Source organism: Camelina sativa, chromosome 14 (genome assembly GCF_000633955.1).
Source record: "Camelina sativa cultivar DH55 chromosome 14, Cs, whole genome shotgun sequence".
Classification (NCBI taxonomy): Eukaryota; Viridiplantae; Streptophyta; class Magnoliopsida; order Brassicales; family Brassicaceae; genus Camelina; species Camelina sativa.
This window is the reverse complement of record NC_025698.1, coordinates 13818194-13836312: the sequence shown is the minus strand read 5'-3', so window position 1 is coordinate 13836312 and position 18119 is coordinate 13818194. Positions and strand designations below refer to the sequence as shown.

The following is an 18119-nucleotide window of genomic DNA, read 5'->3' as shown; positions in this document are numbered from 1 at the left end:
GCCTCCATTCTATCAAAAGCCAATCTGAACTTCAATGCTCTTGTTAACATCAGATAAGTGGAGTTCCATCTTGTTTTGCAGTCCAATGATAAACTCTCTCTTGTCATCTTTCTTGACTCAACTTTTTGCTCAAACGCTTCAAGCCTTTTACTAGAAGCTCTAACATATTGAACACCATTCCGAATAGCCTCCACATTATCCTTAAGGTCATGTAAACCATCTTTCGCAATTAAATTAATAATGTGAGCACAACAACGCAAATGCAGGAACTTACCACCTAACACCATTGCATCATTTCATACTAAGCTGAATGCTTCCTTTCCTTAAAATTCTTCATAGCATTAGTGTTGGCAGTGGCATTGTCAACAGTGATTGTGAAAATCTTCTTTATCCCCCATTCAGCCAAACAGTCAAGAAGAACATAACTTATAGTTGACCATGTATGGTCAGAGACATGCTTGAATCCAATTATCATCTTGCGTAGGCGCCAACTTGCATCAATAAAGTGTGCTGTGATGACCATGTAGCTAGCTCCAGTCGTAGGTGCAACCCATATATCTGTTGTTAGAGAAACCCTTTGCTTATTAGCACCAATAGCCTCCATCATTTCTGCTTTCTTCTTCATGTAAGCCTCCACAATATCCATAGTTGCAGTTTTCTGAGAGTGAGGTTTGTAGAGTTTAACCTTATTGCAGAATTTTTTCCAATCCAAACTTTCAATAAATGAAAGTGGCAATTCACTGAGAACCAACATCTCATTAGAAGCTTCTCTAAACACATCCTCAGTAACTCTGGCCAACTGCAAACCGCTATCATCACTCTGATTGAGAACATTTTGAGTCTCACTTCTGGTTTCCTTCCATGTCTTGTACTGCTTGCAGATACTGAGATGATTTTTCAGACAAGTAGTTCCATTTTGAGTCGCACAACCCATATTGAGAGTACAGTAATGACAACGACATCTATCTTTTTCCCCGGGGATTCTTGTGAAATGATCCCAGACCCATGACCTTTATACCCTAGCTGCCTTCTTCTTCTTTTTCATAACCTTAGGAGCTGAACCATCTGCATCTGCTTGTTTTTTCCTTTTGGACCCAGTTTCATGACCAGCTTCGTGAGACTCTACTTCTTTTCCATCCTTTTCATTGTCATCATTTTCGGGTTGATGTGAGCAAGAATCCATCTGTAATAATGAAGACAAAGAGAGACACACATTAGACAACAATCTACAAGTTTACAACAAAGAAAATGAAGAAAAATAGAGACACACATTAGAGTATTAGACAACAATCTACAGTTCTACATAGCACACTAGAAACTAGAAACGTACCAACAATACTCAGAACAAAGAAAAAAAACAGACCAAATGAGCTTGAAAGAGAGAAATAGAGCTAAGACAGTGAGACACATTTGCAGAGACAAAAGGAGCTTAGACAACAAAATAATACCAAAACAGAACTAGAGAAAGAACAGAGAAAGAACAGTAAACAGAGCTCATCTAGGTTTCATAAATCATCATCAACATCAACATTCAATAACCTAAGATCAAATATTCTGTCTCTAGGTTTCATAAATCATCATTAACATCAACATTCAGCAACCATAAACAGAGCTCATCTAAAGTCTTAACATTGAAACTTATAAACGAAGCTCAAAGAGAGAAAGAGAAATCGTAAACAGATCTCATCTTAAGTTTTTAACATTAAACGGCTTAGATTCTGGGAAGAACATACATACCTGCGATTGATTCCTTGATGCGGCTGACATAGGCGAAGGTAGGTCTCCTTGGGTTTCCAGCGTTGAGTCGGCAAAAGTTGGGGATTTGGGGGTTTATAAAGCAAAAAAACTAGGGTTGAGAGTTAAGACCAGCGTTGAGTCGGCAAAAGTTGTGTGTCGAGAAGTGAGAGTCGAGACAAAAGAGGTTTGGGTGAGGAAGGACAGTCACACACAGTCTAAAGGAGAAGAAGGAGAAGGGACAATCGACTCGAGTCGAGACAAAACATTGTGTATCGATGACCCGGTGTATTGTATCTAGATGTGTTTCGGTTTGACGGATAACCGATCGGATTTCGGTTCGGATCAGTTTGAAACCGAAAAGCGAATCACAATCAAAATATAATCCGATCGATTTTAACAGTGAAACCGAAACCAATCCAAATCGGTTTTATTGGATCGGTTCGGATCGGTTTTATCGGATTCGGTTTATTTGCCCAGGGTTAGTTCATGTCTTATCCGAAAGCATAACTGTCTAGATTCCAATAATTAACTTTCTTTGATACAATAATGTTACAAGTTGTAAATTTACACCCAATAAAAAAAAAAAAAAAAAAAAANAAAAAAACAGAGCAAAATAAAGCATACTTATGAATTGGTGTTTTTCAAACCAAAAACATTACTACTGTTTTTAAATCAAGCAATGAACCAGCTCTCAGAAATGTATAGTTCCAATTGCACAAACGAATCCAAGTACATCTGTTATATATCCTACCCTGGCGGCTATAGAGTAACTGATCACCACCACAGATCAGAAGAACCTGGAGGTTGGGATTGTATGGCGAGATAAGGAGGTTTATTCTATTTCATGGAACAAGGTAATTAACTTTGATGCCAAATTTATTGCTGCAAAAAAAAACAGCTGATCCTATTCAAAATTGATGCCAAGTTCTTCTGTATTCTCAAAATGCCATTAGACCAAACCTGTGGGAAGTCGATACCACAAGTGATCCGAGTCTCTATAGCAGGAAACGCAGCAACAAAAGAATCATTCTTGGAAACGTACTCAGGCTTGTTCACATGTGCTACCATCTTCTCCACACCTGTAACTTGTTTGGTGTTGCTTTTCCTCCAACAGGACTTTTAGTTTTTATATGGTTCCTAGCTCAGCAGCAACCTGGAATGTGTATATATAATACTTGATTTCACTTCAGGACGGACCTGAAAAGGCTCGATAGTATTCATAGTGGTGTTGGAAACATAACATACATGAGTGAAGATCAGAGATCGCTTACTGGCTTTCCTTTAAGTAAACGAAAAAACAGACAGTAATATAAGTTGTAACTACTAAAAAGCTTGATTTTTTCTTTTCTTACACAAAAAGAGTTGAGAAGGATCAGAACCTATTCCTGTACTTAGTACTTACCATGCAAGAAACAAAAAGCAGAAAAGAAAAGAAAGAAACTTGACCCATGACAAGAACATGTAACGAGCAATTAAAAAGAGTAGAAAGATACATGAAAAAAGCCGAAATGAAATCTTTAGTTTACTTATATTATATAGCTGGTAAATAGAAACGAAACTAACAGGGAATTTTGATTATAGCAGTCTGATGAGAAAATGCAAGAAACAAAAACTAAACATACATCTCTTTCTTTCTTTCCTTTTTAGTTGAGTTGCACGAGACTTGGAAGATAAGAAGAAGAGCACACAAGCGGGGGACAATAAACCTCTGGGACATACCCGGATAGGTGACAAGGTTCAGCGACTCTGGGAGCTACTCCGAGACTCAGAGATTTGAAGTATCCGTCTTCTCCAATGATAAAAGCTGTGTGGTAACGAACTGTGTTGGGCCCCCTGGATAGGTACCCGTCTATGTCGAACACCACAGCGACTCTCTCTTCCTCGTCAATGAAGAAGTTTCCACCAGTATATTCGTCAAACCGAACACCAGTGAGTGAGAATGGTCTCATTTCCACGTTCAAAAACTTGCTCCATGACACAGAGTTTGCCTCAATCCTAGTTGTAACCCAAATATGAACTATGTTACATAACGTATCATGGCCACTCTCCTCCTGATATAGCACAGCGAGCTGCTCTTCTCTAACACATGAGAGGGTCACAGTATCTAAACCACTAGTGTGAAACGGAAGAGGCAGACGCCGTCCAAAGATCTCTCTTGTAAAATCAAAACAGAGCAAGAAATCTTTAAGCTCAGAGTAATCTATCATTACATCTCCATTTCCCTGGTCCTCTCCACCAGAGAAGCCAGGTGCTAGTGTTGACTCACGAGCAAAAAAGTAGGTATTTCCCTTCACAGAGACACCGCCTTGAGAAGGATCTACATCCCAGTCCGGAGTGACCTCGAGAACCCTCCATGAACTAGAGCTTAAGTCGTAGATTTCGTACACGGAAGGGCGTTCTTCGAAAATATCAAAAAACCTCAAGATCTTGTGCTTACCGTCGATGTCGTATCCGAGAGCATAGCTGTCTAGCCAGTGGAAATCTTTTCTGGGTCCGATCCACTTTGTTTGCTCCAAATAAGGGTTCCAAACCACCAGCCTCGAGTTGTCCTTGACGACGCATAACAGTAAGCCGTTGCAGTGGTACACTTTAGAGATCTCCACTTGATTAAGCAAATCGACCTGTTTTATAGATATATCAACCAAGTCTTCTTCTTCTTCTTCTTTGTCCTTGCTGCTGCGGCAGAGATGGAATCTTAGTGAACAAACCTTTGAATTCATCGTCACAAACCCTAAAAAAGGCTGCCTTGGCGCTGAAGCTTTACCCAAAATCCAATCTTTGGTTAGAGCGTTCCATAATTTGCAAGTGGATCTCACAGCTCCCAGAGATGTTATCGGAACCCTCGTGAGTATCTTCTCCCCTACCAAATCCAGTGGAAGATCGCAAACACTCGTCCTCATCATTCTTCTTCCAATTTTTTCTTTCACGGCTCTCGTCATTCTCCCAACTTTTGACTGCCGTTGCCGAATAGAAATTAGGGTTCTCCTCTTTAATTTGCATGTGGATCGTACCGCTCTCACAGATGCTATCGGAATTCTCGTGGCTAGTATCGGTGGAAAATCACACTTCCGCCTCGTCAATCTTCCAACTTTTTTTTTGCCGGCTCTGGTCATTCTTCCAACCTTTCGCCTGACGCCACCCCACATTGGAAAGTAGGGTTCTACGTGCGTATAATTGTTTCCCTTGTTAAACACTATTTATGAATTGGTACTTGCACTATATATATTTTATTATATAAAAATATATGTCAAATTTATTTTAAATTGTATCAAATATATTGATTAGATGTTGACACATGTCAACAAAAATTCTCTTTTTTTTAATAAATGTAACAGGATAACTAATTATATTTACAAAATTTCACATGTTTATGTTTTAAAATTGTATTTTTCTATATATTTTTTTGCCAGCTTTTATTTTTCTATATCAAAAAAGAAAACTAACAAAATTAATATATTTTCCATTGTATGCTAATTATATTATATGTGTGTTCTCAATAAAATTTGACATGTGTAAGCAAAAACTTAATTTATTAAGCATGTATATTAATCAATAAATAATAAATAACAAAGTTAAAAAGAATAACATAAGTTATTTAACATAATTTTAGTCGGATATAAATTGTATTTCTCGTTGTAATATAAATTTTTATTGTAAGTAAGTACACAAAACCTTGAAAGAATAATGAACTTAAAAAGAAAAAAAATTCATTACATGATGTGTATTAGTATAGTTTTACATGTTTTATTTTAAATATTTTAATGCATGTAGTAATATGAGAAACCTGGAAAATAATAGAAAAAATGAGTCTGTAGAAATGAATTTTTGGTTAGTTAATGAAAATTGACAAAAGTATTACTTATGAAATTCTGACATATAGCAGAATAATATTTATGATATTTTTGGATTTCTAAAAATTTTGAGGATGTCAAGTGATTTTTTTACTGATTATTTTTATTATTAATTTAAAATACTAACCAATATACATATTATCTCATATGATGCTCATATAATTTTTGTTATTGAAAATTTATATTATTTTGTGTTATGGATAAAAAAATGAAAACAATTCAAATAGACAAATATATATAGATTTCAAAAGATACGAATATTCGAATAAACACAACTCTACATGAATAGTTGCAACTTTACAAAAAAACTGTTATAATGAACAATCGCAACTTTTTATAAACACTACAAGAAAACACGCGATTTGCGACGGATATCTGTGATGGCAAAACGTCCTCGCAAATTTGCTATGGATTTGCGAGTACTTTGCAACGCGACTCATCATACTTGCAACTCCCTCGCAAAATTTGCGACGAACGTTTCCCTCGCAAATTTGCGACGGATATGAAACAGAAGTGCGATGAAATGAAAATCCCTCGCAAAAAACTCGCAACATCCTAGCAAAATTGCGACGAAATAGCGATAACAAAATCCGTAGTAAATTTGCGAAGGAGTTGCGAGGGACCTAGATGTCGGCAAGCACGTTTTCCCCGAGTGTAACTGTTTTGTCGGCAAAAAGAAAACAGCCTCGCAAATTTGTAGGAAAACATAAATATTAAAAAATAACTCTCACAAGTCCGTCGCAAATCCGTAGCAGTTATTTTTAGAAAGCTTATAAATAGCCAGTCCATGAGACATGGAAACCACAACACAAAGCAATAAGAAAAAAAAAAGAAAAAAAAACTTCTGAGAGAAAAAAAAATTGTCAAAAAATAAAGTTATTATAAAATATATAAAAAAAAAGACTACAGAAAAAGCCTAGAAAATAATGTTTGGAGGTGGGGAGCATGAGATATATACAATACGACGGTGGATGTACAATCATAGAGACCCGGAAACCGGTGATGTGACGAAAGAGTTTTGTGATGGCTTGCGCGGTTTCATGTACCAGGAGACAAACCAAGACTTTGCTCGTGAAAACGGTACAATATTTTGTCCATGTCGTAAGTGCTTAAACGATAAATATTTGGAATTTAATCTAGTGAAAAAGCATCTTTATAATAGAGGATTTATGCCGAATTACTATGTATGGTTTCGTCATGGAGATAGTTGTAGCAGTAATGCTGGAAGTAGTAGTATGAATTATGCTGTTGATCAACCTAGTAATTATGGGCATCAAGAATCTGATCAATTTGGTTTTCATGGGTATAACGAGGAAAATAGATTTCATGATATGGTTAATGATGCATTTCATGAAACTATTGCTGCATTTCCTGAGAGTAATACGGAAGAACCCAACGTAGATGCACAACATTTTTATGATATGTTAGATGCTGCAAATCAACCTATCTACGATGGATGTAGAGAAGGGCATTCTAAGCTATCATTGGCATCTAGGATGATGACAATTAAAGCAGATAATAACTTAAGTGAGATTTGCATGGACTCTTAGGCTGAACTCATTAAAGAATATTTGTCACCTGATAATGTATCGGCTGAGAACTACTATGAAATACAGAAGTTGGTTGCGAGTCTTGGATTACCATCTTAAATGATTGATGTGTGCGTTGACTATTGCATGATTTTTTGGAAAGATGATGCTAAGCTGTAGGAATGTCGGTTTTGTGGGAAGCCGAGATATCAGCCTACTGAAGGAAGGACACGAGTGCCATATAAACGTATGTGGTACTTGCCTGTTGATGATAGATTGAAACGCTTATACCAATCAAAACGGACTGCATCAGCAATGAGATGGCATGCGGAACATTTTACACACGAAGGAGAAATTACGCACACATCTGACGCAAAGGCGTGGAAACATTTTCAATCGGTATATGGTTTTAGTCCATTTGGTATGTCAGGGAGACAATATTCTTTATGGCCTGTTATATTGACGCCATACAATCTTCCTCCAGATATGTGTATGCAAAGCAAATTTCTGTTCTTGAGTATTTTGGTACTAGGTCCTAAGCATCCAAAGCGAGCTCTAGATATCTTCTTGCAACCTCTGATTCATGAGCTGAAGCAATTGTGGTATGAAGGTGTTCAAACATTCGATTCCTCAAGAAAACAGAATTCCAATATGCGGGCAGTGCTAATGTGGACAATTAGTGACTTTCCCGCATACGAAATGTTATCTGGGTGGACAACACATAGAAGATTATCATGTCCTTATTGTATGGATGGTACAGAGGCATTTCAGTTAAAGTATGGGCGAAAACCTTGTTGGTTTGATTGTCATCATCGATTTCTTCCCTTGCATCATCCGTATCGGAGGAACAAGAAGTTGTTTAGAAAGAATAAAGTTGTGCGTGTTCCATCACCAACTTACGTCTCTGGCAATGATTTGTTTGAACAGATCGATTACTATGGTGCTCAAGAAACATGTAAACGTGGGGGTAACTATCACACACCAGGAAACATGCCGGATGGATATGGGAGCACTCACAATTGGCACAAGCAGAGTATTTTTTTGGGAGCTTCCATATTGGAAAGATCTTCTCTTGCGGCATAACCTTGACGTGATGCACATTGAGAAAAACTTTTTTGAAAATTTCATCACTACGCTTTTGAATGTGCAGGGTAAAACAAAAAATAGTATGAAATCAAGGTTGGATTTGGCGGAAATATGCGCAAGGATCGAGTTACATATTACAAGAGATGAGAAATTACCAGTACCCCAATTTCGATTGACAGCGGATGCTAAGAGGGTGTTGTTCGAGTGGGTTAAATCTGAAGTGAAGTTTCCAGATGGATTTGTCTCAAAATTTTCAAGGTGTGTTGAGCAAGGCCAAAAATTTTCAGGTATGAAGAGTCACGATTGTCATGTCTTCATGCAACGACTACTACCATTTGTATTTCTTGAGCTATTGCCGGGAAACGTTCATGAAACTATTGCAGGTATCTAATTATAAAATGGTATACATTTTTATAAACTTATTTAATTAATTCACCCATTAATAGAGTATGCATTGGCTTGTAGGAATCAGAGTATTTTTCCGGGACTTATGCTGTAGAACATTGACCATTGATGTGATAGAGCAGTTACGGAATAATATTCCAGTGTTGATTTGTAACTTGGAGAAAATCTTCCCTCCTGCCTTTTTTGACGTGATGGAACATCTTCCAGTCCATCTCCCACATGAAGCAGATCTTGGTGGGCCAGTGCAATTTCGGTGGATGTATCCTTTTGAGCGGTTTATGAAATCTCTGAAAGGAAATGCCAAAAATCTTGCAAGAGTTGAGGGATCGATAGTCGCTGGAAGTTTAACAGAGGAAACGTCTCACTTCACATCATACTACTTTTGCCCCACCGTGAGAACAAAAAAAACACGTACTCGGCGATATGACGACGGAGGCGTTGCACCTACATATAACGTTCCTGATGTTCCAGATATCTTTGCTCAGATAGGAAGACTTGCTGGAAAGTTAAAGGAAGTTTGGTGGGAAGATCATAGCTACTCTCGAGCTGCTCACAATTACATCTTGCGGAATCTAGATTACATTCAACCTTTTGAAAGGTATTATTTTTAAAAAATTAAATTTAAATTTTATTTATTAAGATAACAAACTAACAAATATCTTTTTTTATAGACTTTTCGAAATGCAGATTCGTGAAGCATATCCTAATTTAGAAGAAGTTGATTATGAAGCTTACAAAGAGCGGGATTTTGCTAATTGGTTAAAATACTATGTAAGTATATATTTAAAATAAAATTATGTATATGTATACTTTATTTATTCTTTAATTTTAATAAGCATTTTCTATTAATTATAGGTTCAAAATGGATGTGGAAATGAACCCTTGCCTCTTTGGTTGCATGAGGTCGTTCAAGAACCAAGAGCAAAAATCACTACTGCTCCGATGTACTTCACTCGCGGTTACACTTTTCATACGTATGCACATGGTAGTCGAAAAGCTACAGCAAATTACGGAATCTTTGTACAAGCTGGTGATAGCGATTTTTATGGCGTTTTGGAACAAATCTTAGAAGTTGAATATCCAGGCCTTCTGAATCTGAGATGCGTACATTTCAAGTGTAACTGGTATGATCCATCGCCCCGAGGCATGCAAGTAAATAATTGGGGAGTTGTCGATGTAAATGCCAACAGATCGTATGCCAAAATTGATCCTTTCATCCTAGCATCACAGGCATAACAAGTGAGCTTTATTTACTATCCTCGATTGCGGCCAAGACGTGATATGTGGTTATCAGTCATCAAAGTTTCGCCTCGAGGCCGTATAGTCGGGTTAGTTGATGAGAAAGTCGTGTTGCAAGAAGAGAGAGTTGATGAAATTTCCATTCCAAACATATCAACAGAAGATGTTATCCACATTGATCCACAAAACCGACAATTAGAAGATGTTGGTGATGTCTCTGAAGAAGAGGTTGAATTAGACGAATTCGAAGAGTCTGATAATGGAGTAGATTCAGATGATGATAATGTACTTTCTATTAATTCAAAAAATGAATCTGATTAAGTAATTGTAGTTTTTTTTCTAGTAATTTTTTTTTATGTATCTACATGGTGATTTTTTAAAATCTCATGAAGTTTGTAGATTGTAAAGGTTCCTATTCTTTTTAATGAATCAATTCATAAAATGAATCTGAATAAATTGTAAAGGTATTTTTTACACTTTGAGAGGTACTTGCGACATATTACCGAGGCTTCCCTCGCAAAATCGTATACCCTAAACACAACTTTGCTATGTAATTGCGAGGTTTCGAACATTTGCGAGGCGTTTACAAGTTATTTGCTAGGCAAGACTCGCAAATGCCTCGCAATAATTCAAAAATATATGAAATTTATGTTATATTTCTACTTGTTTTATTGTTTTTAGTTATGAAATTAATCATATTTATGTATGTACATGGTATTAATGTGAAAACATATATATATGCTATATGATCCAAAATCATAAAGAGAAGTATAAGATATCTTCCCTTGATGCATATATAGAAGTGGTACCATATGCTATGATCTACATGGTGATTTTTTAAAATCTCATGAAGTTTGTAGATTGTAAAGGTTCCTATTCTTTTTAATGAATCAATTCATAAAATGAATCTGAATAAATTGTAAAGGTATTTTTTACACTTTGCGAGGTATTAGCGACATATTACCGAGGCTTCCCTCGCAAATACCTCGCAAAATCGTATACCCTAAACACAACTTTGCTATGTAATTGCGAGGTTTCAAACATTTGCGAGGCGTTTGCAAGTTATTTGCTAGGCAAGACTCGCAAATGCCTCGCAATAATTCAAAAATATATGAAATTTATGTTATATTTCTACTTGTTTTATTGTTTTTAGTTATGAAATTAATCATATTTATGTATGTACATGGTATTAATGTGAAAACATATATATTTTTTTTTAAAGTATAAAATTGTAAAAGTATTTTTATTTTATTTTGCAAGGCATTTGCGACGTGTTACCGAGTCTTCCCTCGCAAATGCCTCGCTCGTATACCCTAAAACACAACTTTGCTATGTAATTGCGAGGGAAACTAGCAAGTATGTTGCAATATTTGCAACGGATTTGCGAGGCGTCATAACTTTATATATATACTCGGAAGCCCTAGTTTGAGCAAGCTCAAACCACGCCGCAACACCCAAACCCTTAAATTCTTCTTCCTTCTTCTTCTCCGGTTAATCTCTCGCCGTTTCCGGTAAACTGTTACATCCTTCTTCTTCCTTCTTCTTCTCCGGTTAACCTCTCGCCGTTTCCGGTAAACCCTAAGTTTTTCTGAAGTTCTTCTTCTTCTCCAGTTCGTTCGATTCTTCTTCTCCTTCATCACCGAGAAATCTGTGGTTGTCTCCTTCTTTCATTTGTTCTTTTACTGTTTTATTTGTTCGATTAAACTTCTTTATTGAATAAATACAGGGTTGATTGTTCGATTTAAGATTTCTATTGAATAAATCTGTGGTTCATTGGTCGATTTAAGTTTTTTTTTTATGAATAAATATGTGGTTGATTGTTCGATTTAAGATTTTTTTTTTAATTATAAACCTGTGATTAATCTCTCAAATAGATTTGTGGTTCATTCGTTCGATTTAAGTTTTAAACCCTCAGTTTCTTTTTTTCCTTGTAGATATTTTCTGGGAACGACTACACACGATTCCTCTCTCAGTCTAATGCTCCTAGTCCACGTAGTGGTGGTTCTCGAAGTGGTTCTCGAGGGACCTCATCGGGTGTTCAGGATTCTCGACATGCAACCTCACAGCAAAGGCCTCCAGCGAATGCTTCTTCTCCACCCACTGGTGCGCCTCCAACCGCTGCTGCAACTCCACCCATTCGTGCCAATCCAGCCACTCCTACATCTCCAGACACTGCTACATCTTCAGACACTCCTACATCTTCTTTGCCTCGACGTCTAAACAATATGACGTTGGAGGAGTTACTGGACAGTCCCGGTCGTCAACATCTAACAAGATTAGATCCAAACCGCCCTCCTGGAACTATCTGGTAAGAAATTGATAATGCTGATTTCAATTTTAGTTTGAAATTTTAATTCTCGGTTCAACTTTAAACTGATTACATCCAATCTTATCCCTAGGTTTTCTGAGGATGGGAGCGTGGCAGCCACTGTCCACAGCATCTTTGAAAGAGACTTCAAAGAGCCTCATGCCAATTGGACACAAACGCTAGAGCGTGTTGTAGATCGATGGTATGAAACATTTGCGGTAAGTAAAAACATCTATGAACCATTACATTGTAGAATGATAGTTTATTAGTTTAGTTTATGGACCACTACTAAACGGTAGAGTTAGGCTTGAGTTTGAGAAGAAGTTGAAGGAGTGGATGTGTGATCAAGTGAGCCGGTGGAAGGGAAAGTGGAGGGAAAATGGTGATAATGCAAAGCCGCGATGGATTGATCCTCAAGTCTGGGCTGGACTAGTTCAGTATTGGCGTGATCCCAAATCTAAAGTAAAGAGTATCAACGGTCGTAATGCAAGATATCATGATCCAGATGGCAATGGCATGCATAAACGCCGCTCAGGCCAGACTTCTTTTAAAGCTCGTGCCAGAAAACTTGTAAGTTTCTGAATTCTAACCTTTGTCCTTCTATACTACTCTTTTTTTCTTACTAATAACCTTTGTCTTTTTTTTACTTTGTTTTAGTCTGAGCTGGTTGGTGAAAGCACTCCGGATTATCTACGTGTCCTAGAAGATACTCACAGAAAACCCGATGGGAGTTTTGTCGATGGAAAGTCAGAGTCCATCTACAATGAAGTGTCATCGAAGATACAAGAGGTTCAGTCTCAGCTCTGTTCAGGGGATAACACGAAGAGTTCTGCTTCTGGTGGGTTGTCTGTTCATACCAAGAACAAAATTTACGCCGAGGTAAACTTCTAACTTCTTTGTGTTGTTGCCTTATTGTCTTGTGTTAGTTTTTGTTGTTTTAAGTTTGTGATATGATATCCTAGGATTGGTCCAATTAGTTTGTGATAGGCTAAGATTTGTTTGTGTTTTTGTTGGATGTCTTGTCTTCTGTTTAAGTTTGTCATATGGTATGCTAAGATTAGTTTGTAATATGCCAAGTTTGTGTTGTTGTGTCTCTTCTACGATCCAAAGCTTGTATGTTGGTTGTTGCTTCTCTCATTCATACGACTAGTAATGTGATTGTTTGATTGTATTGCTGACAGGTTGCTCCGAAGAAGAAAAATAGATTTTATGGAGTTGGTTCTTTGCAAAATGAAGCATCATCAGCCCATTTTGGTCCATCGCTTCCGCCTACTGATGATTCGGTTGTTCTTGCTGAGAAGCTTGCTGTCACTGAAGCTACTCTTGCATCTCAAGCCACTACTCTAGCAACTCAAGCCTCTCAACTTCAAGACAATGAAGAAAAAATACATTCCTATGATGCATATTTTGACTACCTTGCCGGAAAGGATCTTGAGTTTGCTGCTAGGTTTGGAAGCGGAACCCCGAGGACGAATGAAGATGGAGGCTCCAATGCAACCACCAATCCAACCATACCAAGAGGCTCCAATCCAACCATAGCAGGAGGTACCAATCCAACCTTACCTGAGACAGGGGACAACACTGCTACCGGCACAGGCACAAACACAGGAACCGGAACCGGACTTCACTCTCTATCACCATCTTTTTAAGACAATTTGTGTATAAGTTTTTTTTTTTTTTTGAACATGGTTCTAAAGACAATTTATTTTTGCTAATCAAGAAAATGTTTCAATTGAAATATATGTTTGAATTTTCTTTTCTATTTTTATTACATTTTCTATTTATAAAAATTAGTGTAAAAATATAAAATTTAAAATCAAAAATACAATATCAAAATGAAAAAAAAAACAAATCCGTAGCAAATTTATGCTACGGATTTGCGATGAATGCAAATAATTGCTACTAACTTGCGAGGAAACATATTTCTGAGTTTATAAGATTATTAATATTTTGCGATAGAAATTATGTCGCAAAAGTCTTGCAAATCTGCGAGGGATTTACTTCGACATATTTTGCAAGAGAGTTGCGAGGTTTATTGTCCATCGCAGTTTGCGTGTGTTTTGCGACGGAGTTATATTCATCGCAAGTTTTGCTAGGGAAGTGCTTCGATTTCCAATTTGCGACATGTGTATTGCGAGGAAATGACGTTTCTCGCAAATCTGTCACTATTATCATTTTGCGAGGAATAAGCGACAAATATTACCGTCGCAATTGGCATGTTTTCTTGTAGTGAAAAAATACAATTTAAATTTTCTATAGATTATTTTAGAGAAATATCCAAAAAGTACAATTGAAAAAACTTACTTTTAGTGGCATTTTTTCGGATTGGTATTATATATATATTATATATAGATTACTCTCATCAGATCTCTAACCAACGCCATTATTGTTTGAGCTCTCTAGTTATCATCATCGATCATCGTCCTCTTGATGACCACAATAATACCTGAAATCAAATTGAAAAAGTGACATTAGAATTAATAGACAAACATTCTGATAATAAAAACAAATTCTAAAAAATTGTTGAAGAGAAAGACAAAATCTAGAAAACGAACTATCAAATCTTCCAAATGAATAGATAAATTCAGAATCAATGAGTTCAAGGGAAAATGAATGAATATAAACAAAGTTTAAGTATTCATCTTTCTGAGAATTGTAACGAGAAGAAGAAAAAAAGTGGAGAGGAAAACAGAGAAAATCGTAATCATAATGAACAGAAAAATGTATGGAAGAAACAAAATTTGGTGTTAAATAGAAGATTAATTCAGTTATAAATCTTGATTGTGCTGGTGATAGTGGGAGTAAAATTAGGGATATAATGTTTACAGTTTTTAAAAAAAAAATATCAGAAAAAAACGATGAAAATGGGACAACTAAAAGGGAGGTCGCCTATCCAATTTTTAAAAAACATTGGTACAAAACGTGCGGGAAGGGTTTGTTGTAGACATTTTTGGATTCATATCTTGTTACCAAATGTTTGGAAAAAAAAGAAGTGATTAAATATAAAAAATAAGGTAATTAGCAGCAGTATTTCACTTACCTTTTCAGCTCCTCAACTTAGGTTACCTTTTTAGCTCCTCAACTTAGGTAAAGTAGCTAAATGAGATATAAGATTAGACGTCAATTAGGTCCAAAGCCCGCGGGCTGGCCCGGCTCGGCCCTGAAAAATACAGGGCTCAAGTTTAAATATATATGTTTAGAAAAATCGAGCCTTTCAGGCTTATCCCATTCGGACTATAGGGTTTTTCGGGCTTCGCCCGACTGAGCTCGGACCAGCCCGAAAAACACTTTAACAAATACATTTGTACTTTTTTGTTAACATTTTATTTGATTGCAATATTTGTTAATGATTTATTGCAAATAAAGTTTGAAACTCTAATCCTAGATTTCATATTTACTTAATAACCTTACATAATACTACTTTTAACATTTTTATCTATGATATTTTATATGAATTCTATATTGTTTTATTTGGTTAAAGTATAAAAATTTTATTTAGTTTTTAACTTTTTATTTTAAATTAAGTTGGTTGTAGTGAATATAGATGAGTTATTACAATTTTGATTGATTTGTTTTATAGTGCACCTCTGAACACTGCGTTTTAAGGTTTATAAGTTTGAATTTTTGATTTGTAAGATAAGCCCGGAAAAACTCGAAAAATCTTGTAATTATTATGTTAGGCCGGATTCGGGCTTTGAAATATAGGCTCGAAAATATTTCGGACCAAAACTGGATCGGTTTCAAACATATGCGGGTTTACGGATTTCGTACCGGGCGGGCCTGACCAGCTTGATTGACACCCCTAAACCAGAGAGATCATATTCGTATTATCAATGCACATGACCTTACGCTGCAAACCGTCTAATGTTCCTATGAATCCTATTATTAAATTTTCAAAGTATACTGGTGGAGATTTGGTTGATGGTAAACCCTATAGACGTCTCACTGGAAGACTAATGTATATATGCAGATCACTCGTCTTGATATTATCTTCGCCATGCTCATTTAGAGGCTGCCTACAAGATTCTACACAACATCAAAAGCACCATTCGGCAAGGTTTGTTTTACTCCTCTAAATTAAGCTGAACTTCAAATTCAAGCATTTGCAGATGTGCATTATGATTCTTGCCTCGACACAAAGAGATCTACTTCTTGCTACTGCATGTTTTTAGGTATGTCTCTCATTTGTTGGAAGTGCAAGAAACACGTTTTTTTTTCCAAATTGTCTGGAGAATCTTAATATAGACCTCTCTCCTTGGCTACGAATGATTATATTTTTGATTGATATATATATATTTTTTAGTGTAATGGTATTTCTTATATCATATATGGTTCATCTTAAATAAATAATAATTATTATATTTTATATTATTTTTTTAAAATACGGTTTAATTATGCGGTTAATCAATGATTTTGATATAATCTATATTATTATTTTTGAAGTACATTTTGTGTTATGCCCTGAAATTTTGGTTATTTAATTTGTTTTATTTACAACATTAACCCCTAACTATTTTCCTAAAATAACAATTCATGGAAACTCATTTAATGGAACTATATTAATCGAACAAATTTATTTACACTTATTGTCATAATAAGCTTCACTCCATCTATACTTTTTGATGTTTCCAAACGCAACTCTACGCATTAAATTTTCAAGGGATTAAAAATCTTCAAACCTATTTTAATAAATCATTAGAGACCGTATGATCTCTTAAATTTAAATGACACAGCCGAGTTTGAGTAACAAATGATTACAATCGCAATAATTATTATAACGTTAATAAAGTTCATAAAAACGAGAACCCAACTTTTAGAAACTCAATAATCGGGTATATTTAACTTTAGCATCAAGAAAAACATTTAATATAGTATATACTGTGTTAAGAAACTGAATATTATTCTGCGATAATGTTATCAACTCAAATAGGAAAACACTAAAATCTCTCTTATATTGCTACAGATCGTAAACTCCTTGCTAGAATTTTCCATGTATAAATATCAACTTCACAAACGAAACACAACACACAACCAAAACCACTAATATGACGGTTTTGAAATACGGGTTAAACCACTAATATGACGGTTTGTTGTTATATAGTGGGACATGTTATTAACATGACGGTTTGAATTAACATTAGTATAAATAAAATATTATTAATTCGGTTTTGAAAGACGGGTTAAATCTTTATTTAATTATTTGGTCAATACCACTAATATAAGAATATTAGACATATTAAATCAGGGTAATTTAACTAAAATTTTGTAAAACAATTAAATCATTGGTAAAAGTGTGACTTAATCCGAAAATAGCTTATAAATTACATATTTATGTATTTATTTCCCCTATTCTTGTTCTAATAATTGACAATCCAAACCAATGTTTTTAAAACCGAACCGGTTACTGAACCGGGAAAGCTTTTGGGTCATGAGTCAATACGGCTCGATCGGGGTCAACCGGGTTCAATTGATTTTGATGATATTTTTCTATTTTTTCAATGATTACAACTATGATATAATTGGTTACACCAAATAAAATACTTCAATAATCATAATTTTTTTTTAAAATAATAACAAACTAACCATTACCAATAAAATATTTTAGTAATCGTTCTCTTCTATTACGTACACTAGAGAAAAAATGAACACCAAATTGATTACCAAAACATGCACTGATCAAACATCTTTTATTATAAAAATAATTGGTTTCAATAAAATTACTTTAATTTTGAAGATTTGTGGTGTGAGTTGCAGAGAACTCAAACTAAAAGAAAAAAAACTAGTATGAAAAGTAAAAAGTTCAATTACGGGAATTTTTATTTTAAGAAACCCTACTACTGCTAAAAATAAAACTAGAAAGGTAATTAATTGCACTCGTTTTTACAAAAAAAGTTAAAACCCGGTTTTATCCGGTTCAATGATTTACCGGTTTTTGGGTTTTTGGCGGGTTGATATGGTTTTTTT

General features: G+C 35.5%; 2 protein-coding genes across 2 annotated transcripts; one reads left to right on the top strand and one right to left on the bottom strand.

Annotated features, from left to right (window-relative positions):
* Nucleotides 3381-4577, bottom strand: LOC104743569 (F-box/kelch-repeat protein At1g24800-like). Its single transcript, XM_010464634.2, has one exon. The coding sequence runs from the start codon at nt 4455-4457 to the stop codon at nt 3381-3383; it is 1077 nt and encodes a 358-aa protein (XP_010462936.2). The 5' UTR covers nt 4458-4577.
* LOC104743568 lies at nt 7367-9844 on the top strand. Its single transcript, XM_010464633.1, has 5 exons — nt 7367-8194; nt 8268-8461; nt 8703-9206; nt 9280-9379; nt 9464-9844. The coding sequence occupies exons 1-5, from the start codon at nt 7367-7369 to the stop codon at nt 9842-9844; spliced, it is 2007 nt and encodes a 668-aa protein (XP_010462935.1).